The 25,699-nt window shown below is 45.4% G+C and overlaps 1 protein-coding gene across 2 annotated transcripts in view; it reads left to right on the top strand.

Annotated features, from left to right (window-relative positions):
• LOC146181270 (KICSTOR complex protein SZT2-like) overlaps positions 1-25,699 on the top strand; it is a 183,198-nt gene that overhangs the window by 69,221 nt on the left and 88,278 nt on the right. For both annotated transcript variants that reach the window (XM_084576322.1, XM_084576321.1), the window contains exons 22-29: positions 3,938-4,141; positions 5,457-5,583; positions 12,077-12,341; positions 17,045-17,790; positions 18,952-19,087; positions 21,642-21,950; positions 23,947-24,124; positions 24,766-24,904. In XM_084576322.1, coding sequence (XP_084432448.1) covers positions 3,938-4,141; positions 5,457-5,583; positions 12,077-12,341; positions 17,045-17,790; positions 18,952-19,087; positions 21,642-21,950; positions 23,947-24,124; positions 24,766-24,904 — 2,104 coding nt within the window. The remainder of the gene's footprint in view (positions 1-3,937; positions 4,142-5,456; positions 5,584-12,076; positions 12,342-17,044; positions 17,791-18,951; positions 19,088-21,641; positions 21,951-23,946; positions 24,125-24,765; positions 24,905-25,699) is intronic.

The raw sequence follows: 25,699 nt of genomic DNA, 5'->3' as shown, positions 1-25,699 counted from the left end.
TCAGTAATGTTTAACGAGCAAGCACGAGTGAGCTTGCATCAAAGTGCGCGCATGCAAGTGCGCCGATGTACAGTAAGCTGGGATTTGCATCGCCATAGAGAATCACTCAATGTGATTATTTACGGTGGTAATCGAGGAAGGCAAGAAAGTGTGAGTGATTGCAATATCACAAAAATCACAACAGAATAGCAAGGTGTTGGATTAATCGATAGAGCTCTTTGGCAGGACTGGAATGATCCGCATGCAGACCGTTGCTCAGCCTTCCATACAAGCTTACCGTTCACAGTTAGCAAATTCTACTGTTTCTAAAGTAGCTGCGGGCTCTTAAGGATATGCACAGGCAAATTCCCATGCTGCTATCAAAATGGCCTCTGTGTTTGACTTCAGTATAGCCACACCAGAGGCATGCCTCGAGCATTAAGAAGCTTCATGGCTGCATTGGTCATGGTTGCCAGCACGCGATGTGACCTTTGCGGTACTCTGCAAACTATCGAGTGACTATAGGAGAGAGAGAGAGAAATAACATTTATTGCACCCGTCAAAAGGCTGGTGAGGATCCGAGGCGAAGCTCTGTCCCAACCATGTCCTCCCCCTCAGCCGTCGACCTGGATCCCTTGGATCTTAGCAGCGGCCAGGGCAAGACGGATGACTTCTCGTTGCCCTTTTTCGTCCTGCTTGAGAAGTAGTGCCTCCCAGGACTCATCTGTTCGGTCAGGTTCTAAAAATCTAGGACACGTCCATATCATATGGATCATGTCCGCTATGCCATTGCAACGTTTGCACCTGGGGCTAAAGATTTCCGGGTGCCACTTGCTGTAAAGCTGGGGGTTCGGGAATACTCCAGTCTGTAGCTTACGCCACATAACCTCCTCGCTTTTGGTGAGTTGCTTACACGCTTTTGGTAGTACTGATCTGCCTGATTTGTAATGATTTAGGATATCTTGGTAGGTGTTAAGGTCATCGTCGAACTGCAGGGGCTCCTCATCGCGCAAGGGGTACGGGGCTGCGCATAAGTCGTCACTGGGATCCCGGAATGTAGCTAATCCTCGGGCCAGTACGTGCGCTTTCTCATTCCCCCTCAACCCCTGGTGCGCAAAACTGCATCTAAATGCCATCTAGTTGCAGAGCCAGGGACAGCCACAGTGGCGGATACATATAGATAAAATGGAGAGCCATCGTGATTATGATTGTCTTGATCCCAGGTAACTGCTAGGTGATGTTGGAAGGCAGTTTTTTCGAACCCTGTCACCAGCTGCGTGCTGTATACCACTTTTGCTCACGACTGTACACGCTATAAATTCCCGCTCATTCCAAAGCTGTGCAGGCATGCCTTTTGTGGCCTAGCAGGTAGCTTGTCCGGCTTGCCAAGCAAAGGTTGTAGCTTTGAATCCTTCCTGTACCAAAACTTTTTCATTAAGGGAAATCACTTGAATATCACGATGGCCTTTAATTAATGTTGTGTAGGATGTTTTAATCACTTTCTTTCCATGCATAAGAGTCATGTTCAATGTGAGCTTTGTGGGTTGTTGGAAATTTATGCTTGAGGTCACGTGGCTGTGACATGATCCTATCGAGCATTTGGAGATTTTAGTGTTCAAGCCACCAACGCTGGTTTTTCTGCAACCTGTGCTCCATAATTTTGTCTTGTTAAAAGGGGGCAGTACAGGCGGAAGTGGAGAGAAACATTCACCTCACCTGGCATGGCTCTGCGCTCATGGTAGTGATGCAAAACTGTGGCTAGTACTCTCGATACTACTGATAATCAAACTAAATGTGGTAAAAGAACAGTTGATAGTTCTGGTTTGGGTTTGGTTTTGACGCCGTAGTGGAGTACTCCGGAAATTTCGACAACCCGAGGTTCTTTAACGTTCACTGATATTGCACAGCACACGGGCGCCTAGATTTTTGCCTCAACCGAAAAGTGGCCGCTGAGGCCATTATAGTTGACAGTTCTATCAATAGCACTATCAATAGTACTCTTGATAGTTGATACGATTTATATGTAGTATTTAGATAATTCATAGATAATGTAAGATCAACCGCGGAAACTCACTGCAGCATGAACTTAGTTTCTTGAGTGTGAGCTATGACCGTAGTGGTAACTATAACAGGACTCCGTGTTCTCACACTTTGTGCAACACTGAGCTCTTCGAAAATATCCTGCTTAGAGTTACTGGGTAAAATGTCATTCACGAATGTCCTAGTTGTGCTGACAAAAGTGACCAGTGACATGCTACTTGGTTCGCCTGCTTCTGAGCATAAATCGGGTTGCATTGTTACTGCTTCTGCCAAAACAGGAGAGGTGGTCTGTTGTGCTGGGTAATCTTGTACAGAACATTCAGTGTCAGCACACAGATGATGTAGGATAAGCTCGCTCAGTAATTGCCGACACTTTGAAACCCATAAGCGCAGTGTTGTTCAAAAACGCTGCTATTTCCTTACCTGACATTTTAATCCACGTTAAGCTTTGGAATTTTGCATCCCTACAAGATTTCTCAAATAGAGGTAGTAAATGTTTGAATTCTATTCTGAGTAATTTCCTGGCGTGTTGGGTTGGCGGCACTAAGCATAGTCATGTAACTTCACTAACATTAAAACAGAAAAAAAATGCCAGCAACATCAAAGCGCCAACAACAAAAATGGCAAAATTGTCTGATATCTGTTCAAATAGAAAACAAGATATTAGTGTGGCTGTATAAGGAATGTGCGAACAAAATTTTAAACAAAGTACAAACAGTGAAATAGCATCCTAGATTACTTGTACAAAAAAATTACGGAAAAATAAAGATTTTTCAAGGTATAACGCTATTGGCAGTGCATTCCGGACTTTTTAGTTACTGCATCATCCAAGCAACAGTCTGTTTGAAGAACTTGATGAGTGCTAAAATTTTCCTTTCAGCTTGACTATAAATTCTTCCTTTTGATAAATAGTATATTAACAACTAACTCTCCACTCCCATCGTGCTTGTTCTTTTTCCTCTTTGTAACACAAGACAAGGTGCTAATGCTAATTTTATTCTTCCAGTCTATTGTACTATATATGGTCAGAGACTAGTTGAATTCATTAGCATGAAAGTCTGGAATTCACTGCTAATAAAATTAAAGCCTGTAAGAAAGTTTTTCAAAGTTGTTTTTCTTGTATTTTTTTCCTGTTTGCATTTTGTTGAAATTTTAAGGCGAAAGCTTTCAATGGCTCATGACTCGCCAGTGTGTCCGTGCGTTCGCGAGAAGTGCCCGCGAGATTGTGCGCGATACTGTGAGACTGTGACGTCATCTGCTGACGTCACGACTGTTCATGACGTCAGCAGATGATTCATGCATATACGAAGCTGACCGCGCTGGGCGTCCGATCTAGGCGTCCGTGCGATACCTTTCATTTGGCGCTTCCTAGAACGCTGCACCACACAGCATATAGATTCCACAGGATACCAGGTTCCACTTGTCAATCATCCTGATGACGTCATTAGAAAAATAAAAATCCTTTCTCCAACGGGAATCAAACCTCCATTCCTCGAAAGCCAACTACGCCACGCCCGGGATCGTGAAACGCACGTCATAATTATTGTCTACCGTGAGGATGATAGTAGTGGGATTTCGCGAGTGACAGATACTGCACCTTTCCTTTCCTTTATACCAATTGCAGAACGGTGGTGAACTTTAATGTGCTCAATGGAATGCTGGTTGTGTTCGACAAGGGGCACGCAATGTTTTTGCATTTCTCCACTGCAGAGTCTGCAGTGCTCTCGGAATTTTGTTTTCTGCATTCCTTATGTGCTCACCCAAAATGCCTTGTTTTGGATTGGACCGGGTGGTGGAAATAAAGTCTACAGGTCTAAATATTTTTAACTGATTTTCGTTGAATCTGAAAACGAAGCTTCTCTTGGCTTGACTTGACCATGTTTTTCCTGTTCCTTTGTCTTTGCCTTCTGGATTTCAGCTTTTTGAGATGGACTTTGAGTGCCTGTCATCGCTCATCACACTGGAGCACCTCAACCTGAGCTGCCTTAAGCCGGAGTTGACGTGTCCGGCAAACATCCTCTCCCAACGCTTGCCTCCCGTGACGCCTCCTGTCACCCCCGCTTTGGCGAGCGGCCAGCCGTCATTTGTCTCTCGCTCTACGCCTGACATCACGCTTGCTCAGGTGCGTGTGAAATGCTGTGAATAACTTGAGTAGCAACTCTGCTTTTGTGAGCTTAGTCTTCAAGCATCGATCTATTGCTGGATTTTGATCTTGATTCACATTAGAATACTCTTTTGGCTTGCAGGTCTTGATTGGGGTAATAAATCAAACCGCAATAAAGGCCCGCTTCTGCAGAAAATGCAGCCTTGTCTCCACAGGAAGCGAAAAAATTATGTAAAGAGACATGCTTTGCTTAATTTATCTGGTCAACTAAGATCTTTTTATTCTTCTTTGTAAAGAGAAGTGACCCATCTGTTCTTCAGTTCTGAAATCCAGATGTATACATTTCTGGAAATGAGTTGTTTACCCGGAAAGAGTGATTTTGCAAACTTTATGCAAGCTTTCTGAAAACCTGGCATCGCTTTTGTAGTTCTCTTTAAAACCATGGTGCAAAAGAGACATACAGCTAACACCACTGAATCTGACAGACTTTACACATTATTTCTGTCACTAACTGTTGAAGGCAAATTGAACCACCTTACATATGAAGGAGATTTCAGTATATGGAGGCAAACCGTAACATCTATCAAATTTCGGAGTGCCCATAGACGTGCAACAAATCGAGCACTTTTCTTTTGTATTTTTTCCTGGCCGGAAAAATGTTACTTTGTGCATTCAAAACCTATCAGCGACCTCTCCGACCATAAGCATGTTTTAGTGCACTTGCAGCAAGTGGGTATCTACATTAGAATTTTGAATAATTAAAAAGTGAGGCACGAGATATCTGGTACTTGAATGGCCCACAGTGTTTCCTTTGTTGCACAATTTCTGAAGAGGTAACCAAATGGGGATGACCCTAAATGTTTACCCTGCGATTTCCATTCTCATTTTGGCTGTAGGAATGCCATATTGGTTCTTAAAAGGGATGCAAAAAAAAAGAAAAAAAATGACTGCCGGTTACAACGCTTGACTAAACAAAACATGGGAATGAAATCGATAGAAAAAGGATGTTGCCGGCAACGCTGTGTGAAAATGTATGCTTATTCATTTATCTCTGTCTTTTTATCTTCTCCTGGTTGGGAGGTTTAGTGTTGCATTCTGCGGTTTCTTTCACCCTCTCAATAGGGGCTGTGCAGTGTTCTGTGCGGTTATTGCAATTATTTGGTCAGCTTTGATGCGGCCAGGAGTGTAACTCCACCATGTGCAAATGGCTCAAAAACACTTCGAGTTGTCATGTTGGCTTTGATAACACTATGCTGTATGTTGCAGTTGTAATTTGCGGCTGAGTTCGCACACGACGAGTTCAGCTCATTTCCGTTTGTCCTTGCTCGTGCAGAACATGCCCCTGCTCCAGCCAGTCGCACCAGAGCCAACTGTGAATGTGGTGCCCTTTCCGTTCAGCATCATGAAACTGCTCTCCAAGTGCCAACAGACGGAGGTTCTGTTCTCGACGTTCATGCAGGGTGAGGGCCGAGCCAAGCAACGCTCGGGCATAGTGTCGTGCATGGTTTGGCGCGAGTGTTCTGACCCAAAGCATTTTGCTTTGCTGAAAAAGTATGGCATACTCATCCCTGTCCTACGTGACTCAAGCTACCTAACTCTTTCTTTGCCGCAGCAAAATAGGCAGGTTTTATGCGATGTGCTTGAAAACATTATTGAACTGTTAATGTATTGGTTTTGGTTTATTGTAAGCCGCTGTAATGTCTCTAACTAAATAAACTCGCTTTACAAGGATAAAAAAATAAAAAGCTGGGACATTCATAGCACAAAAAATTCTCGGATTGACAGAATTTCAGTGGCCAGTAAAGCTTGTTTCATAGAGACGTCAGTTGGAACCAAAAGGAAATCTGAGATATAATTTTAAAGCATTATTATATTCAAACCCTGATATATCAAACAAGGATTTATCAAATTATTGCTTATATTGAACTCTCACAATGTCCCCTGGAAAATCCCATTCAAAAGCATAGCAGTTTTTTTCGCGTTTATCATACTCTCGTTCAGTGGACATTACTTGATATATAGAACTGGACACCGGGATCCCCCAAGGGGTGCATCTCTCCTAACAGCTGTCCGACAATCACTTTCCACTCGTAGATCGGGGTAGGCTGTGTGGCTCTTGGCAGCTTCTAGCTGCAGTAATGCTGTAAAGTCGCGTGACTAGGTTAACACCGAATCCACTTGAAAGTAGCCTTCGGTGTGGCTTGGTTTTTCTACACTGCTGTGATGCGAGGAAACCATTGTTGAGTGCACCGATTGTCCTGTGGTTAAGCCAGCCTATACCTTATCGAAGGCTCGAGACGGCTTTCGAGCAGCCTGATTCACTGCTGAAGGCGACATATAAATCAGCTGTACCCTAATTTTAATTTAGTTATTACTCTGGTTACAAGTACCAACCCAGAATTAAACCTGTTATGAACTGCAGTGGCTTTTCGCAAAGCCTCGCCCATTGTAGCTATTTATGTGAGCTCCAACTCCAGGGTGCCACACAGCATGAGCTGCGAGAAACGCGAACTCCGACACTCCAGTCTGCCCCTGCCACGTACTTGGTGCGCTAGCTCGTGCTCATGGAGCAACACATGAAGGTGTGCCCATTGTGGTCTTCTTTTCGATGCCTCGCAAAAGGTGACGCTTAGTGCCCGAGTGTGCACGTATACTTCTCATGGGTCGCCACGCCGGTGGCGATTGGTGGGTTGCCGGTATGCCACCAGGCAGCACGTTGCCGCAGGATGCGTGCTGTTACCGTGGGTGCACAGTGTTCACACTTCTGGGTTACAGAGAGGCTTGTCAATTGGCATGTTTTTTATATCGAATTATCTAGACATATTGGAATACAGTCGAACCCGGTTATATCGAACCCGGATATATCGAATTTTGGTTATATCGAACTCACGGAATACCCCTTGAAAATCCCATGTTAAAGTATAGGAAAGCCGCGTCATATATCGAACTTAATTTCACCGGTCGTTCGATATATCGAACTCCGCACTACGCACTGGAAAGTGTGCCTTCCCCAAAGACGATCGCATCACCTTTGGCTGTTTGCCGTGTGACGTTTTCAAGCCACGCGCGGAAAGAATGAGGGGACAGTTCGGTGACGGCTGGTCTGGTCTGGGCAGCGCCGCGCCCATTCCCTGAAGGCGCGCGCATCTGCAGTTATCGTTTCCCGCGCGCCAACACATGACGTTTGCAAGCCTTGTGCGTGGGTGTGCCCTCCTTTTGCCGAGCTATTGGCCTCGAGATCGAGCAAAGTCGCCACCTTGCGGCTCAGCGGCGAAACCTACTCAGTGTGGATGCGTTTTCGCGTCGAGTGCCAGCCCACAGTGATTTACATGCGCGCATGTGGCGTGTAGGAGTGTTTTTGTTTGTTTCACAGTTCCTGTGAGCTTTTGCTTACCTATATGCCTTTTGGAAAATAAATATGAACAGTCTATAACCCCACGCTTTATTAAAAAATATATATGCTTGTCCGTATCAAGCATGTCATGCTTGGATAAGGACATCATCCATCGTGGTCTTTGGCGCTTGAGATCCTTTAACATGTAATGTCTCATACGAAGTGGTACTGTCGTTACCGCCGTGTCAAAGCAAAACAGGTCGTTGCCGTCAATAAAAGTTAATGCAAACTCTCAGAAATCGCATATTCCCGTTTCTGTTCGGAATACCGCAGCTACTAAAACATATGCCACCGCAGACTGCTTCATATAGCAGAATGCAGTTTGAACAGACTACTCTATGCCTACTGTGCCGTCTGTATGCACGATAGAATTGTGTGAGTACTTTTTTCTTTTTTCTTTTTTTTTTTGCTTTTAAACCTCTGTCGCGGTACCGCGTCTCAGGGGTAAGGGCGCTCGACTGCTGATTTCGAGAACGGGGGATTCAATCACAACCGTTTCGAAAGGAGTCCTCTGCTGTGCGATTTGACTGCACAATAAGCAATCCCACGTGGTAAATGTGGTGTTAATACTGAAAAAAAAAACGACACCAAAACCAGCCTCTGCAATCATCCGTCATAGCCGATACCGCTTTCATGCGTTAAACCCGGGCCAATGTGCATTTCTTTTCTCTTTTTTTTTTTTTTGTTTTTGAAGGCTTCTGTGCATTCGTAAAAGTTTTGGTGGGCACATTTTGCTTTAGAGAAATGCTCGAATGTTTGGGAAACATATTCCCTGCACCTAATTGTTACCCTAAATATTACATAATACACCTAGGTCAATGTACTTTACTGGTAGCCTATTATAATCATTATAATCCCTTTTCGTCCATGTGCTGTCTTCCGACAAAACTCGTCATTTCTGACAAGGGGAGTAAAACAGCTCCATGCGGGCTTAAATATCAGTGTTTAGTTCGGGAATAAATACATTTTTATAGTCGCATGATAAGATGACCTCCATTTCTTTCGGAATAGTTTTATATCCGGCATCTGTTTTGGAAGCAACCCTAATATTTTACTTCGCATAAGATTTAGTCACTGCTAAATAATTAGTAATGAAGAAATTTTCAGCCTGTGAAATTGCTCCCCAGAACATGACAGTGCCCATGCGCAGTTTATAACGATGTCTTCGAAGCGAGTAATTCGTAGCTTGCACTTTAACGTTACTGAAAATTAATCGCTGATTATTGTAAATTCTGTCAAGTGTTTAAAAGTTCTCGCACATGGGGAAATTTATTCGCATTGCAAAACAAAATAGTTACACTACTAATTTACCGTTATACATATATTAACATCACACACATCAGAAATCCCTTATACTTTCCTCGGTTTCAGGAAATCATTTACAGTTAGTGGCGCATGCATTAATACACTATCACTTTCTATGACAGTGGCCACAAAAAGCATCTCGGCAAATTCAATCCACTCAGCGCTGTACACATGAACAATCAGCTTTCCTTTGCGGCGAAGTTTCCTGTATAGTGTCGGCGTGATCTCATCTTTGGGGAATACTTGTGCGTGGTTGTCTGGGCCAGAGTTGATGTGCACTCAGTCTAAAGCAACTCGCCATGCAGTGTGCTGCCAATGCTACATTTAACCTGCTTAATCCTCGATTGAAGTGCGATATAATGAACCAGGCTTTCTCGATACAATCTAAATTACTGCAGGTCAGAGCACGAACCTTGTATCTGCGTGGGCTTGACACTAAATTCGCCGGTCTCACTCGCATGAGACACGCGCAAACTTTTTAAAAGTTGATAAGAAAAACAAAGCTGTCATTAGGCAGGCCCAAGCATTAGGCGCATGAGCGCGGTACAGCGCAAGAAACGTGCAAAGTAAATCTAGAAGACTGGTGGTTGCGTGCTTTGTTTTTCTAAAATCCGCTCTTCTTCTGCTGCATTGGCGAAATCCTTGGAGTTTTTCTGCAATATTGCAGAAATACTGCAGAAGACACGTTTTCATCGCCAACAAACCCGTCGTAAACTCGGAAGCAGACCTACGCAGCGTGCGTTTCTGCGAGCACCGCCGGCTACCGATCCACACTACCGGAGTGACGGTGGCACCACCGCTAGGTCGATCTCGTGGCGAATATCTCTCCTTCAGCACGCGCTATGCATGCGCCAAGCTAGCTCAGCCCGTATTCAGACAGGCGTCGGACGCTCTCTCCAGCGTGTGTTGTGAACCCTCTATGGCGCCTGCGGACGTTAAAAAGCGGCAGCTTTTTCTTTTCTTTTTTTTTGTGAGTCATCCTTTCTTATCGTTGTGCTGTTCGGACGTTAAGAACCGGCGTTTTTTTTTTTTTCTTTTTTTTCGTTTTTTTTTTTTTGCGGGAGTCGTTTATTCTTGCATGTATGAATCAATGAAAGCATGCGGCCAGCTGCTGCGATCATGACGCCCGCCCCAAGCGCGGCCTGATAAATAAAACCAGGCTTGTGCAATCAAGCCATCAGGGGCACTCTGCCAAGTTCGCTCCCCGCCACCGCAGGAGCTATCAAAAGATAAACGCGCCCCGACGTTATCGCTGCACAGCATCTTGTCATGCTGCCAAGAAATAAGCTGCGGATGAGACAACCGAAACGGAGTGATCGCGCCATGGACATGCAAGCGAAAACGCTCGCGATTTTTGCCGCGGCGACACGGAAACCTTGTTTTGAGCTGCCGCGGTGGCTCGAGCAACGATAGGGACGCAGTTCCAACAATTTAAAAATTTTTCGCTCTATTGCTGCCGCTCGTCGCTGAGATCGCTTGCATGTGAGCGAGCTAGCTTTAACGCATTTTTTTTTTTTTTTTTTTTCAGGTTCTCGGTGCAAAAGTGGAGGGTGGGTTCATTATACGAGTGGGTTGATTACGCGACAAATACGGTATCGTTTTTTCGCATCGTAAGTGCCGTCACAAGCCGATTTCTGTATATCGAATTATCGATATATCGAACTATTTCGCGATCCCCTTCGAGTTCGATATATCCGGGTTCGACTGTGTTTCGTGGTCCCTTTTGAGTTCTTATAGTCGAGATAGACTATACTATATCTACGATCTCTAGTGACTTCATTAGCAGTGACACGTCTGGTGACGTTTATTAGCAGCCATGTTCTCAGGTTTTTGTTTTGATGATATTTTGTTAGCATAAGCAGATTATGACTAGCAGCTTACCGGTATTGCTAAAGAGGAAAGTATATAACAGTTGCATCTTACCTGTACTCACCTATGGCGCTGAAACGTGGAGGCTAATCAAGAGAGTTCTACTTAAGTTGAGAACAACCCAGAGGGCTATGGAACGAAAAATGGTAGGGGTAACATTAAGAGATAGGAAGCGTGCAGAGTGGGTCAGAGAAATAACTCAAATTACCGACATTCTAGTGGAAATTAAGAAGAAGAAATGGGCATGGGCAGGACATGTAGTGCGAAGAGAGGATAACCGATGGTCGCTTAGGGTAACAAACTGGATTTCAAGGGAAGGAAAGCATAGCAGGAGGCGGCAGAAAGTTAGGTAGGCGGATGAGATTAAGAAGTTCGCAGGGGTCAAGTGGATGCAGCTAGCACAGAACCGGGTTAAGTGGAGAAATATGGGAGAGGTCTTCGCCCTGCAGTGGGTATAGTCAGGCTGATGATGATTATGATATTTTGTCTGGAAATCAGTGGGAATGGAGTGAGAATAATTTGATTATAATAATTGTCTCAACTTTCTTCAAACTGGTAACAAAACTAGTAATGAACACAGTTGGGCTAAGGCTTTGACATGCTTGCTCTACCATACATTCAAGCAAGCTGGTGCGTCAGGAGTTATGGTTTTATTGGTAATGTGCCCACACACCTCGCTGGGATGAGACACAATACTGGCGCCTATCGAAATCGGTGTACCATATTTGCAAAAATATACCGCAAGTTTTTCGGGTTTTTTTTTTTTTTTTTCTTCACTGCTCTTTGAGATAACAGTTTGTGAGTTTTGAGGTAGAGCCAGCACCTCGATGACCCTAGCCACCGAGGTGAAGCGCACGGCCCCTGACATGGGATAGGTTGCTTTATTTAACGCATGAGAGGGTTTGCATAGAATACTGATTATACTTTATTTTTGCGTTAAGTAATTTGAAATTTTTCTGTAAAAAAATTAGAGGTCTAATTATATCTGAAAATGTTATAGAATAAGGTTATGGAATTTTTGGTCTGAAACTTTCTGATGAGCAGAAAAAGGAATTAGCTCCCTGTGTACTACATCGACATCGTCTAAAGAATTCCTGGGAGGCTTTAAATATTTATCACACTCGCAAAGCAGCGTGGCAGCCATCATTCGGCTGTTTAAACTGAAATTGAAAGTGCATGGAAGAATATATATAAATTATAAATTAATTATAAATTATTATAAATTATTTGCAGGGTGTAAGCAAGTTTTATGTGGCTATCCATCCATGTTTGCTAACATTATGTGGATAATTCCACAGGAACAGTTCGCATCAAAAATTTGGCATCTCCAACCCTGTTATAGCAGCCAGAAAGGCAGAATTATGTTGTATTCTATGTGCCGGCAGAACTGAGGCTGCTCTCTACGGGTGGCGGTGATGGTGACAGTGCCAATAACCGGCCCGTCGATTGCGAGGGGCGCCCCCGGGCTCAGCCCAACGACTTGCTGTACGAGCAGCTGCTGGAGAATCTACAAGCCATGCACGACCGGGAAGTGCCCCTCGGCCTTGAGGAGCAGGCATTGCTGCCTCACGAGATCCACAACCGGCCGCGCGACCAGCACGCCTACGCTGTGCCATTTGCTGTGCCACCCTTTCAGGCAACCCCCATCACGTGAGTGCTTTGCAATTTGGTTACTGGGGGAGCTGCATCTGGTGCCCCCCAAAGGAATACATGGAAACCTGCTTGCACTGCTCTCTGTGTTTTGTTTTGTTAATTTATCTTTTCTGCTTGCACCACTTAGTGCTGCTTGTGCCACAGGGATGTGAAAATAAGCACTTTGGATGCTACTAATGAGGAGGGGAGAAAACTCGTCTCGGCAAAGGAAAAACATAGTAATGCTTTCATTCTGCATTGGATACTTTATTGGCGTACAGTTTTGCGCTGTTTTATGCAGCCAAGATGTACCAACAGACCCAGTTAGTCTGCCTTTTGCGGGAGGATGTGGCGCCATCATGCGGGAGCGGGCGAGAAACACATTGAACGGCAGTGTAGCAGATGACGCGAAAGCGCACCATACGAAATGGCCACGCCAACGCAGGTAGAAAGCGAAAGCTTCCCTCCTTTTTTGGCCTCAGGACGGAAAGTAGTGACAGTGATTGCGGCATATCTTCACGCAGTATGGGTGAATGTAGGGCGTTTTCACAATCCACTCACAACTCAGGTACGCATATACTTGTGATGTTATCTTATGGGCCCAGGTCCGTTCAGGAGCTCCGGCAGGTAACAGAGCAGGTTCACAGACACACGCACGCTTTTCTTTTCTTGACCAATGTATCACGGGCAACACACATGCATACAGCCTAGCTTGCTACCTAGTGGGACATATCCAAGCACAAAACCGTCCTACTTCTGTTCGTCCGCTCGTGCACTCTATGCCGGTGCAGGCGAGTCCGCCGGTGCTCGGCGTCCGGTTGAGGCAAGACCAGCGGCCGGGGTGTGATGCGGGCTCTGTTCACGCCCAGTCGCCCGAGGACTCGGTAGCGCGGCAGGCCACGCTCCGGCGTCTGTGTCCGGCATCTGCTTCGCAGTCCGGGGTACTGTGGTGGTCACGCCCGGGTACTGCAAAGGCACCAGTGCGGCAGCACAAGTGCGGCGGCCAGGCACGATGGAGCAATCGAGCTGCCTACGAAAGTCGTTCGCAGGCTGGCGAAGCGCTGGGCGGCACCAGACCTCGGACCAGGTGATCGGCAGGTGCTGGCGAGCCGGCCTTGTACGCCAGGCCCAGGAAGATGAACTCAGCTGCCAGCGACGCCCAGGAACGTCTGTCCCGTTCTCTTGCCCGAACAAACTCTCGCGCACTGGCTTGCTCCGCACGCGGCCGCGCTTCACTTCTCGACTCGAGCACTCCCACACACGATCACCATCATCACAATACTATCTTCATATATTGTAAGAGCGTGTAGCGCGGGCCGTGTTCGACGTGACAGAATGAGACGCTCTCAGCGTGCAGGTTTTCGGCAGATGGGAGAGTGCGGGGGAAGAGAGAGAGAGGGATCTCAAAGGGCAAAGCAGCCAGGGATTTGCTGATGCTGCAGAGCTAGGTGGAATCGTCTCCTGTGACTTTGAGCGGCGCGGGGTGTCTTGAGTTACCGAGCACAATGCGGTCACCGCGGCGCCGGCATCGTGCAACGGGCGCCACTTCCTCCTCGCGTCATCTACAAGCTATAGGATTTCATCTCCGAAGCTCTGCAGAGAGGCACATATGCACACCCCTTGAAAAGGGCATTGTCCCGGCCGGAATGCACACCTGCAGAAAATGCGCGGCATTTTTCTGGCAACGGATGATTCAGCGCTGTTACCGGTTTCTGCCCTCAGGAGTCGGAACGGATGTGGTCGCAGTGATGAAAAGGTTCTCAGTGCACAGAGAATGGTCATTTTGTTGTGAAAGGATCCACAGCATTTCTTTCTGCCTCCGCCGCGATTTCTGCGAAATCAACAACTTGTAGACACATGGGCATCTCCTACATATTGGATGCGCATCTCGGTCAGGAACTAACCCTGTTCTAAGTCCAGAGCGATCCACTCTGCAAGTGAACGAGCATGAACCCTCCATGAGACTCATTTATTGTGCCGGGCGGTTTCCTTGCCGTTGCAAACGGTTGGACGAAGACGACGATTATCAAGCACCCTAACGAAGTGCATCTGATTGCGTACACCAAAGGAACAAAATCCAAATGCTTTAGCGTGCACGAAAGCGAGCCTTTAATTTAAACAAAAAAATACTGTGCGTCGTGCAAGAGTGTCAAGTGCGTCATATGCTCCGAGCGGCAAAAACACAGATACTACAGGTATGTATGCATCTAAACGAAATATGCATGATGAAAAGTACCTACTGGAGTTTTCACCCAGCCTGTAACGCACCAGTGATAGCTGCAATGAGGATTTCTTCGGTGCGTGATTGCTTTAGTTGCACCGGGGCCAGAAGGCGATGTATTTTGTCGTTTCTTTTCTTTATGTGCGAAAGGGCTAGGTAGCTTAGATATTACAGGCGGCTGTGTGCGCTAGGCCATAATATTTAGGATGTTTTATCGTGACTGCCACCTCACTAACAAGAAAAAATATGGCGTTTTAATGCACTGCCGTTCGCGAGCCTCATGATCAGCTCAACCACTCGGCTCGCGAACGGCGGTGCATCACAACAAACGGCCAACAATTTTTTAAAATTTTTAGTCAGGCGGCAGTCGCGATAAAACATGCTAAATATTGTGGTCTAGCGCACACAGCCACCTGTGATATCTGCGCTACCCGGCCCCTTCGCACATAAAGAAAACAAACGAAAAAATACATCGCCATCAGACGCGCCGAACAAATGTTCATTGCGGCTATCACTGGTGGGTTACAAGCGTGGTGCAAACTCCGGTAGATACTTTTCATCATGCACATTTTCTTTAGATGCATACATACCTGTAACGAAGTGTTTTTCGCACAGTCGAGAGTACGCAGTCGGTTGCTAAGGTCGGCCATTCACATCTTGACGTTTGGTGGCCCTAATTCAAGCTTCACGTCGTCGTTGGCCGCGGCTCGCCGAAGGAAACCTGAAAAATGGCGTCTTTCATCTAGGCACGCTTAGAGAGTGGCAACCGTACGCGGAAGATGTGGTTGGCATCGCTTTGCCAAGCCTGTGACGGCCACCGTGCCGCCAGCCCTTGTGCACTGGCGGCGTCGAGAAACGCCGTCGACGCCGTCCAATGTGTTTACGTCGGTCGCCGCTCCGACTTCGCGCATGCGTAGAAAACTCGTGCAAAAGGCGGATTCCACTCGCGGATACATTAATCGTACCATGGAGCAAGGGATGTAGCAAGGAGTGAAAGTGGTGCTTTAGTGGTGCTGTAGTAGTGGAGGGCTTGGGATCAGTCGGGACCGCGTGGTGGTCTTCAATGTAGCACCAGACAAGGTTAGCAACGGAGGGGATGTATGGCAAAAGGTAGGAGAGAGAAATGGTTACGATGAAGCATAGACAAGCATTATGCACAGCCTAAAATGATAATAAACCTGCCTCAGTGTCTCAGTGGTTAGGGTGCTTAGTTGCTGTTCCCAAAGATATGGGTTCGATCCCTGTTAGGACAGTCATTTTGTTGATGGAGGTGAAAAATAACGTGTTTATGTGCTGTGTGAGGTCAGTGCACGAAGGAACCATAAAAGGCATAAAATGAAGTTGAATAAAGTGGACGAGGATAAGAATTCTCCGCTAGCCATCCCATCACAAGGATTTTTGAGCTAGCTTCATTGGCACCAAAGATATTGACGATTAAAAATGGTGCTTCTTCTCTACCCTCTCAGCTGAACCCTCTGAGATATTAGAAAAAGAAAAAAAAAGTTCGGGGACTAAGCTCCGCCTAAAAAACATCATGTGATGACGTTTGGTTTGCATACTTCCGATTGTTGCTGGCTTTCCAGACGACAGCACAGCAAGGCATATTCATCTTGAACATGGAGAATAGCTTCGTAAGCTTTGTAGCCACCAACAGAAAATTGCGGCAGCAGTAAATTGGAACCTTATGCGCAAACTCATTTGCCTCACTTGGGCACGTCTGAGGGGTTCATGCAGCGCACAAGCAGGCGACTTTTGCGGCTACCGGAAGTTTGTCCGTACCGTCGCGGCCGTAATTGATGCAGTGAATGGCAGCATCAAGTGGCATGTCATTCTTCGTAGTAGTGACATACGATATAAAGGAGAGTAGTTTCAAATGTCACCACCATACACAGACCTAATAGCAGTTAAAACATTTTCAATTTTGCTCTAGATCAGAAAATATGGCACCCACATTTGGAACAGTGAACTTTGAACTGCTACAGCATCATTAATGTTTGTTATATCAAAAAAAGCGCTCTGAATATTGCATTCGTTATGATTCTTGTACCTTGCAAAGTGTCGATATGAATTCTTTGTAGGGCGGTTATTTTTTCATTGTTCCCGCAAATTATGAACAATCAATTTTATGTATCTTTTGAACTAATTGGCCAATTGGCAAAATTGTTACATATTTGAAATCAGCGCAAGAAACTGAATTTGAATTTGGTCAAAATGAGGAAAAATAGCTTTAAGAGCCATGTCCCCCATTAAGACGAACTTGAACAGGCCAGAACATGTTTTGTCTTCACAGAAATTCTACTACAAAAGATAGTTTGAGCATTAGTGGTATTCGTATGAGCTGGGGGATGTTCCCATGTATGGTACTGGGATGCTGGTGAGCTTCTTAGATGTGCTCAGTGTTGAAGTTTTCTTCTCTTGCAATGCCTCGTCAGCATTGCGCGAGCAAGTTGTGTGGTGTATTTGCAAATTGTCCTCTGCATGTGTCTCTCTTTGTCCACAGTTGGCGCTGCTTCGTAGCCAGCTTCTCTGGGGCAAACAGCACCTCGGGGAGCGGCCACTCCACTCCAAACTCGCACGTGGTCCTCACCTTCATTCCTGCCACATTCATGGACCTCCAGCGCCTGATGGCACGTCCAGAAGACACTACTCTGCTTGAAGCAGACAGCCACAACACCCACGGCAGTCAGCCCGGTGCCATGCACACGGACTATGTCGTGCTGAAAACTGAGTCATCATCCGAGCCGGTCGCTTCCTACAGTGCAGACCGCGACGCTCCCACGTCGTCTGCCACTGAAGACCAGGCGACCAACGAAGTTTGTGAGAAGGACCTTGCGGAGCCTCGTGTCAGTCGACAACTGACTGCTTCACACTCCGACCCCGCTCTGTCCTCGCACGGTGTCGAAAAGCTTGAATCGTTGCCACGGCAGCGGTCGGCCGACATTCCCGACCTCGTTCAAAGCCGGCATTCTAGTTCGGTGCAGCGCCCCGTTGTCAGGGACGATGACGGTGGCAGCGCATCTCCCGAATTTCAAGAGGCCAGCGGCATTGCTCGGCGTTTGGTTTCCATAACGCTTCCAGTGTACGTCTACGACGCCCCAGTGTCAGCTGTGATTGGCCGGCTGGTGTACCAGGGTGGTGTGAGGCAGTGGAAGGACACGTACCTTGATTTGACGACACGGTTGGACGAGAACATGCGTGCCGGGTCAGAGCCCAACTGGGTGGAGTACAGGCCAGAAGGCTCTGACGGTGTGTGTTCATACTCGTTTTCTTGTGCGTTCACATCCAAGTTCATTTCAGTTAAAAAAAATATATACATACCTTGCTGAAGCTCCTAATACTCCCAGTACCAGCTCCATGAAAATACTGTCACCCGCTTACAGAAAACTTACACAGCAACCAACTTTTTTTCAGCGATGTGCCTTCAAGTAAATCGCGTTTCTAAACACGAGCACAAACTTGCAAGTCTTTCATGAGTGCTTTTTGGCTATACAGTCTAGCCTGGTTATAATGAAGTTGGCGGAAATTGGAAATCGCTTCGCTATATCTGCTGCTTCATTGTAACTGGACTATGAAAAAAAGTGGCAAAAAAAGAGTAAATTGTTTTATCGTCGCTGGACAAAGTTGTCCATTGTTTCCTGAACACGTTTTGCATGTGCGGTCATCAGGATCGCTGCCTTCATACCATGCAACTGCAAACCAATGTTCTGCTCTGAACTCCCGAGGTACATCCGTAGTGTATCAACAGCTGCGATGGCCGCTGCGGAGGTCACTGGCTCACAGGCGCAACCAGCGATGTTGCAGTCACTCTCGGAGGCACTATCCGTCCCTTCCATGACATTCTCAGCAACTGCGGTGTACGTGGCGCACCGGATCCTCTTTCAGTCCCCGCTGCCAACGTCGTCATCTAGAACGGCGTCTATCTTGCTTTGTTCTTGATTATCGTTGACAGTGTGGACTGCACAATTTCATACTTCCGTGCAATATCACTCTTCATGTTTCGGCACACTTTGTCCAGAATGGCATGCTTCGTCTTCAATCACAACACTTTTCTCTTGCCCGTTGAGGTGCTCACGAGACTCGACATTGCCGAGAAATCGAAGGGTCGGGTCCGAGAAAGGGGATAACTAAGTAGGTCCGTTGTTTAAAAGTTGTCCAGGCGAAGCCAGGGGTCACGAGATATCAAAAGTTCGTTAAAATTGGATCCAAATTGTATTGAAAATGCAAAAATGTGAATAGGAAATTGAACTTTCTTCGTTATAACTGCTGCTGCACTATAAGTGGCTTCGCTATAATCGGGCTAGACTGTATTAGTTTATCCATGACAGTGTGCGGCAAGGAAAAAAATTAAAAACTCGCAGCTTTGTATACACCATTTGATAACGTTTTGTTACTGTCAACTTTTCACAGGCTCACCATACAAGACCATGTCACCGGAGCCTAAATCGGATGACTCCGAGTTTGGTAGTGACCGCTTCCCGGCCAGGAAGCACTGTTCACGCCTACGCAAGGCTTTTTCCAAAAGCTTTGTGTATGGCGTCTTCAGGTTAGTTGTCCAACCATAAAAGAAGCATGGTTAATAAGAAAATTATTTAATTTAAGAAACGGGAAAAGAGCATAGTGGCTCAGGGAATAAAAGCAAGTTCATGAGATTTTAGTCGATATCAGGAATATAAAATCGGCATGCAGCAGAGCAGGTAACCAAAATGCTCTTGAAGGGGTGCTGTACCATTGGAGATGAGCATAAAAATATTGGCATAGTCTGGTATATCTCGCCACTCGCTGGTACTAATGAGAGTAGAACTCTCAGTTTAAGCTGGAATTTGTATTTTAAATTGGTCGAGAAGGTCATTTTGAGCGGGTGGTTGTGCCATGCCATGTACTTTGATTGCGATTAACACGGTACCTGCCTAGAGCGTTAGAAGTGCATATACTACATGTTGTGACTATGCCACATTGTCATACAGACAGTTTTTCGCATTCATATCAACTTAAAGTAGCCTGCTTTTCACTATTTTAATAAATTTCACCTACCTTTAATGTTCAGTGTTGCTTATGCTGCTTTCAGAAAAGAGATAGCACAACCGAAGACACTGCAATAATTCTAGCGAAGCTGACATTGGCAGCGCTACTACAGGAAAGAATGGTTGTTGGTATCTGTGATTAATATTGGTGTTTTATTTCAGTTATTTATTTATTTAGGTTATTTAAAACAGACTTATTACTGCCTTATAGCGTTAACACAATCTATCATGGTTAACGTCATGCTCGTTATTGCCACTGAACATCATATAGGGGACGTAGAAGTTGTCATGACTATAGAATTGTGTAGAGTCACCACACTTACTGTAAATTGTGTCCTTGGTGTTAGGATTTGCATACAGTTGCATACCGTATAGAAAAATTAAGTTCTGAATATTTCTGTAGTGTTTGTTAGTGCTATAGCCAGGTATTCGTTAATTTGGGGAAGGAGCTTTTAATTGACACAAGAAAAAAAATTGTCAAAAAAGTCAGTAGGTTGTCTCTTTAAGGTAACTAAATAGATTTAAAAAGTAGGCAAACATAGTAAGTGGTGGCAGATAGTCGCGTGCTCATACGTGATGTAGTTTCGGGGAATAAGTAGGCCTCGGTGGGAGGCCTGTGTCATGCGGTTTGTAAGTTTGTAGACATAATTAGGCTGTTGATGATAATGGTGCTCTTTTTCATTTAGCATTGAGGTTAATCATCTGAAGATAGAAGGATGCTGGAGTTGAGCAGCCACTAGTGAAGCTCAGTAGAACCTTGTCGGCATGTTGCTGGTTCATACGATTTCCCATTTTATGCGCTCAACATTGTGAGCAGTAAAGCATCTCCCGTAGAGTTACGCTATTTTTCTCCCAGTTGTTACGTTCTCGGATAACACGATTTGCTGATTACTATGTTTAAAATTTCGACAAATTGCAGTCGTATGACACATTCTGCGATCAACCAGACATGCGTTAACGAGCACTCGCGATAGGAAAAGCTGGTGCTCACCTCCTACAGTAGTTTTCCTGCGGTGCATGGGCGCAAAGGGGCGAAGCATCAAAGAAAGCCAACATACGAGGCACTCGTTCCCGCGGAAACATGACTTCATGAGGAGAAATGCGGTGGCTTCTTTCGCGGTTGAACCATTTGATAACTACAGCTGTTCGCTTGCATACGAGCGGACTGAGTTGAGGGGTCGCAACATGAGCAAAAATGAAGCGACTGTATGCCATTGTAATGGCTTTTCCACATGTCATTGGTGTAAAGGGGTAAAGCATCCGTAATCACCCAAAGAAATGATCCCAACCTGTCATTGCCTCCTACGAAGCGGATTTGTTGCTAAATCTCTTCCGCACTTGGGACAACGTAAATACGGACTGAATTCTGTGAGAGCAAAATAAAAAAATGGAGCTGTGCTTACTAGATGTCTATAAATGCTAATCTACACTTTTACGCTTTGAAAGTCTCAATTCTATATGCCTTGTACCTCATTCAGCAGTTAAATTTTCCAAAATCAGTCAGTTCAGATCATACTCTTTACCTGACAGTACGTTTTTCTTCCTGAACTTTCTAAAAAATGTATCAACAAGGTTTTACTGTAGTAGGACTCAAAAAACAAATTGTCATCGCATGTTTACCTTTCATAGTAGTGTGAATATTGGGGACTTCCGCGGTGCTGCAAAATGTTGATGCCAGTTGGAGCTGAGTGTGTTGCGGTAACATGGTCCAATAACCAGTCACAGGTTATGGGTTTCGGAGAGTGTGGCTTAGGCACGATGCAAGGGGCTTTATCCATCTGTAGACCATACAAGTAGGGTTTTTGTTTGGGTAGGCGGGCACAGTGGCCTCACAACAGGTGTTGAGGTTTCTGCGACGCGCAGGTTGGTGCTGTGGCCGAGGTTGACCTTGTCGTTTTGTGTGGTGGCTATGCAGGTATCATGATACAGTAGCGATTCTTGGGCGTGGCTTGCATGGACGATGCCACTACCGCCAACAAGAGCTTACGAAATAGCATCCTTACAGCTGTTTATAGCTTATTTTTGTAAATAGGAAAAATAAGTGAACTTTGCACTTTGATGCTTCTTGTTTTTCAGAGCCCTTCGAGACGGTCTCCCCGTGGATGAGCAAGATGTCTGTGCTGTGGTGGAGGATGCCTGTGAGGAGACTGTGCTCACTTTGGACATCACTGAATTCATTCAAGCAATCTGCGGCCACACCCGTGACTTCCGCATCAAGTCGACTGTGGAGCACTCTCATCGTGCCAGCGGCACTTCCCGGCAAGACGGGAGTGGGGGTGGTGGCGACAATGAGGTCAGTGCAGACTTTGCTTCTGAAGTCCCATTGGAAGGAGCCGACGGTGATGCAGCAAAGGAAGATGAAAGCCGTCGACTTTCGGACGATGGGTGAGTCCTTTGTGTCAACATTGGGCTGGCAACCAGACGGTACTATATTCACCGGCAAATAATGCGACCACGTCGGAGTGAGCCAAAGAAATAACTCGAGGTAATGGCATTCTGCTTGAAACCAAAAAGGAGAAATGGCCGTGGGTAGAACGCGTAATGTGAAAGAAGGATAACCGATGGTTGCTAATGGTAACAAATAGAATTTGAAGGGAAAGAAAACGTAGCAGGGAGAGGCAGAAAGTTGGAGGGGGGATGGGGTGGGCGGGGATGAGTTAAAGAAGTCTGCAGGAGTCAAGTGGATGCAGCTAGCACAGGACTGGGTAATTGAATTTCTTCTAAGGAAGGCCTTTGAGCATTAGCATAGTACAGGGGTATCTCGCTGATATGATCCCATTTAATATATTTTGCAGCATAATGCTTTTTTTTTTATTCCCTGCTGACGCCCTTTAGAGGTAATGCATTTCTACACGGCTGATATGATTCTATTTTAATGCGGGTTTGGATAATGCAATTTTGAAATTATATGAAAAACTCACGTGGTTTCAAGTTTTAATTCACGCGGCTGCAAAAGAGTTCTAGTGGGGCCAATAGTAGAGGTAGTAACGGTAACGCTTCGGTTTTCGGTAAGCTTGCTTTGTCTTTAAATAAACATGATGATTAGACGGCCTCAGTGTAATGCATTTTTTTTGATAGCTAGAAAGAACATCAAAAGGGAACTCTTAAGCCCGTTGCAATACAAGCTGCTCGTGGTCTTGTGGCTGTTGAAAACACCAGAGGTGCGCCCTGTCATGCATTTTTGTCGTCGGATTTTGATCAGCAGCTGTGTTCACCAAAATGTTTGTTCGGTGGATATGCTGCTTATAAAATCAGTTGCTGTTCTCACGCAAAATTTTGCGCATGCATCGTTGTCCTTGCAACCGGGTGTGCCTGCTGTTTTTAGAACAGCCACAGGCTTGCATGTTGCTTCCTTTCACATATTCTGATTGCAGCTGTATTGAGCTGTGGGGGCCAGTGACGGAAAGATACTCTGGTATTGCGTAGTAAGAGCAGCTTACAGCTTCTACTCTGCAGTGTGAAGGGGGTGCCACTTTTGGACCTATATAAAACGAGGTCCCTACTGTTCTCAGTCCATGTGTTGCCTTTCACTGAGAAAAGACGACTTGGTGCAGACACAGCAGAATCCTTCCTTTTTCCTTGCACAGGAGGAAGTGCACCCACTCGGGCCACTGTGAAAATGCAGAGTTGCTTGCACTGTACAAAAGTGTACTTCTTTGCAGGGGCAGGGTTCGGCACATGCAACGGTTGCAATGCCAGCCAGTGCAAAACATTCGTTGCCTCCAGCACAGTGCACAGGGCACCAACTAAACTCTTTTTTCCACCACATTCGTCGTTATATCACAGCACTACAATATCTCCACTGCCAATGTGTTTCACAAAGTGTCATCCAGCCTCCAGATCAAAATTTGTTTTGAGGCTGGAGAGCAGACATCTTGTCTCGTGCTAGACCCATGCCACAGGTGATGTCACAGTGGTCATGTCTGTGGCACTTTTAGACAAATGTTTGCAGCATGTTTTCTTTTTTATTTTTTTTAATTTAAAAGATGAGTCGAATAGCAGTGTAACCCTTGATAAAACACAATGATAATTTCTAAAAAAAAAAAAAATGCTGTGCACACATTACATGCCGACATGCCGACATTTTGGGATGCTCAAAGCGGCAAAATTTCATGATGAAACATTGCTTTGTCGTGTTTTGTATGAAGTTTAAAGGTCAAAATTAGCAGATTCTTGTTCCAGCATTTTGTAGTGTTCCTTGCTGTCAGCTATCAGACATCACTTTTTCGATTCTGCCACAGTCTTGGTAACATGTTTTCCTCATTTGTTGGCTTCTTAAACTGGCCAATGATAATAGTGTGATGATGATTGTTCTTTTTATCGCATGAGGTGCTTGCCAGGATAATTGTCTTGCTCTGCAACCTCTCTTTGTGTGTGACAGGGTGAGCAGCCTTTTTCCCGTGAACCTCCTGGAGCGGCACCACCCGTGCGACGTGGTGCAGCAGCTCCACCTGAGCATCAAGCAACGCTTCCAGGAGCTATTGGAGGAGGTGTTCCAGCGCATACCCTCACACCCGGACTACTACTACTTCTGTCCTCCATGTCAGGCCCGGACAACGGTATCTAAATTGGCTTGTCTTTTTCATGAAAAATGAAATGTTGGAAGTAATACCTAATTGTGCTTTGGTGTTTGCCTAACTTCACTAAGCAAATCCTCTGTTGTCAAGACTCTTGCCATTGGGTCGGCTGGCAGGAAGCCAACTTCTAGCCTTCTCATTTGTGCCTTTTCTCGCGGCTGTTTCTGTCCCTGTCTCAAGGCTTGGGCTATGCTTCCTGGCCCTGCCAAAGGTCTGCATTGTTCCAGCATTTGAGCTAACTGATTTGATGTTGCATCAGCTTCAGCGATTAAAGATGAAGCTGCTAGTGCTTAGGATACCATGCGGCTAGCTTGAATGGACTTCAACACTGCACGTAACATTGCTACATTGCCGATTACTTTATCTCTGTTTGTCCCATGCAAAATGCAAAAGCTAGGAATTTGGTCTTCACTGTACTGTGTTTTGACATTTCTTGTACTTTCTAGCTTTGGCCAGATGCCTAATATAGAACACGTGAAGCTACGATACATACGCAGTCATAACACGAATTTTTTTTTTCCCCTTTGAATGACCTATTTGGAAATTCACTTTATGCTCTGTTTGAAAACAAGGTACTGATATGCGCTGATTTTTTTTTTGTCTCTCTTTGATGTGTTGTGCAGTGGGGACTGGATGGAGGCGCTGGTGACAGGTACCACCGGCATGCTGATGGAAATGCAGAGGAAGAAGGTGCCTTGTGTGACTGGGACGATACCGATACGGATCGGTCACACAATGTCGAGTTCTCCATGGATGTGGAACGTAAGTCCGAGACATGCACAAGTACAGAAACTGCACATCTCAGAAAACTGGATCTGTATTGATTTTTTCATGGATTTATATTAATTGGAAGTGAATCCAGTGCACACTTAAACAAATCTCACTCCATTAGCCGTGCTGAAATGTAGCAGTTGGTTTACTCACTGTAAAGTGAAATAAGGAAACTTGGATAAGAATCGAATAATTGGTTCACAGGAAAGGAAAGACACAGTATCTGTCACACTTGTTTTATGGACACCTGAACCACGCTGTAAGGGAAGGAATAAAGGTGGGAGTGAAAGCCAAAAGAGAGAAAGGTGTGCCATAATGGAGGGCTGAGTAGTAATTTCGACCACCTGGGGAAACTTGGATGTCTGCTGTTAATTCATGAACAAAATTGGCTTTCTCATACAAACTCGGGTCAAATTGAAGGTGGTTTTTTTTATTTATTAGCACATGCTGATGACAGAGAGGCCATTTTTACTGTAAAAAAGAGCTTTTTATAGGCTAGAAATCATCAAACGGTGAAAGAGATGTATCACTGCCACAGGTGGTTTTTACAGTCTAGCTGTAGTGTCATCAAAGGCCTTTTTATGTATTCCTGTGCCCACTTTTAAGTAAACTATCGAAGGGCTATCCCAGGGCACAACAACAAAAAAAAAACCATGACTGAGCATTGGAAGAAGCAAGACAGGCGCTTGCTCCATGGCCTCTTGTCTTAGTTGTGTAGAGCTTTGTTATTTTCTCGTTGGCAGATCATCAGATTGCCATAACTTGTTCCCTTCTCAGCCAGTGACA

Source organism: Amblyomma maculatum, chromosome 8, assembly GCF_055883805.1.
Source record: "Amblyomma maculatum isolate TAMU_Amacu chromosome 8, ASM5588380v1, whole genome shotgun sequence".
Classification (NCBI taxonomy): domain Eukaryota; kingdom Metazoa; phylum Arthropoda; class Arachnida; order Ixodida; family Ixodidae; genus Amblyomma; species Amblyomma maculatum.
Note: the sequence above shows the minus strand (reverse complement) of the source record. Positions and strands in the feature narration are given on the sequence as shown.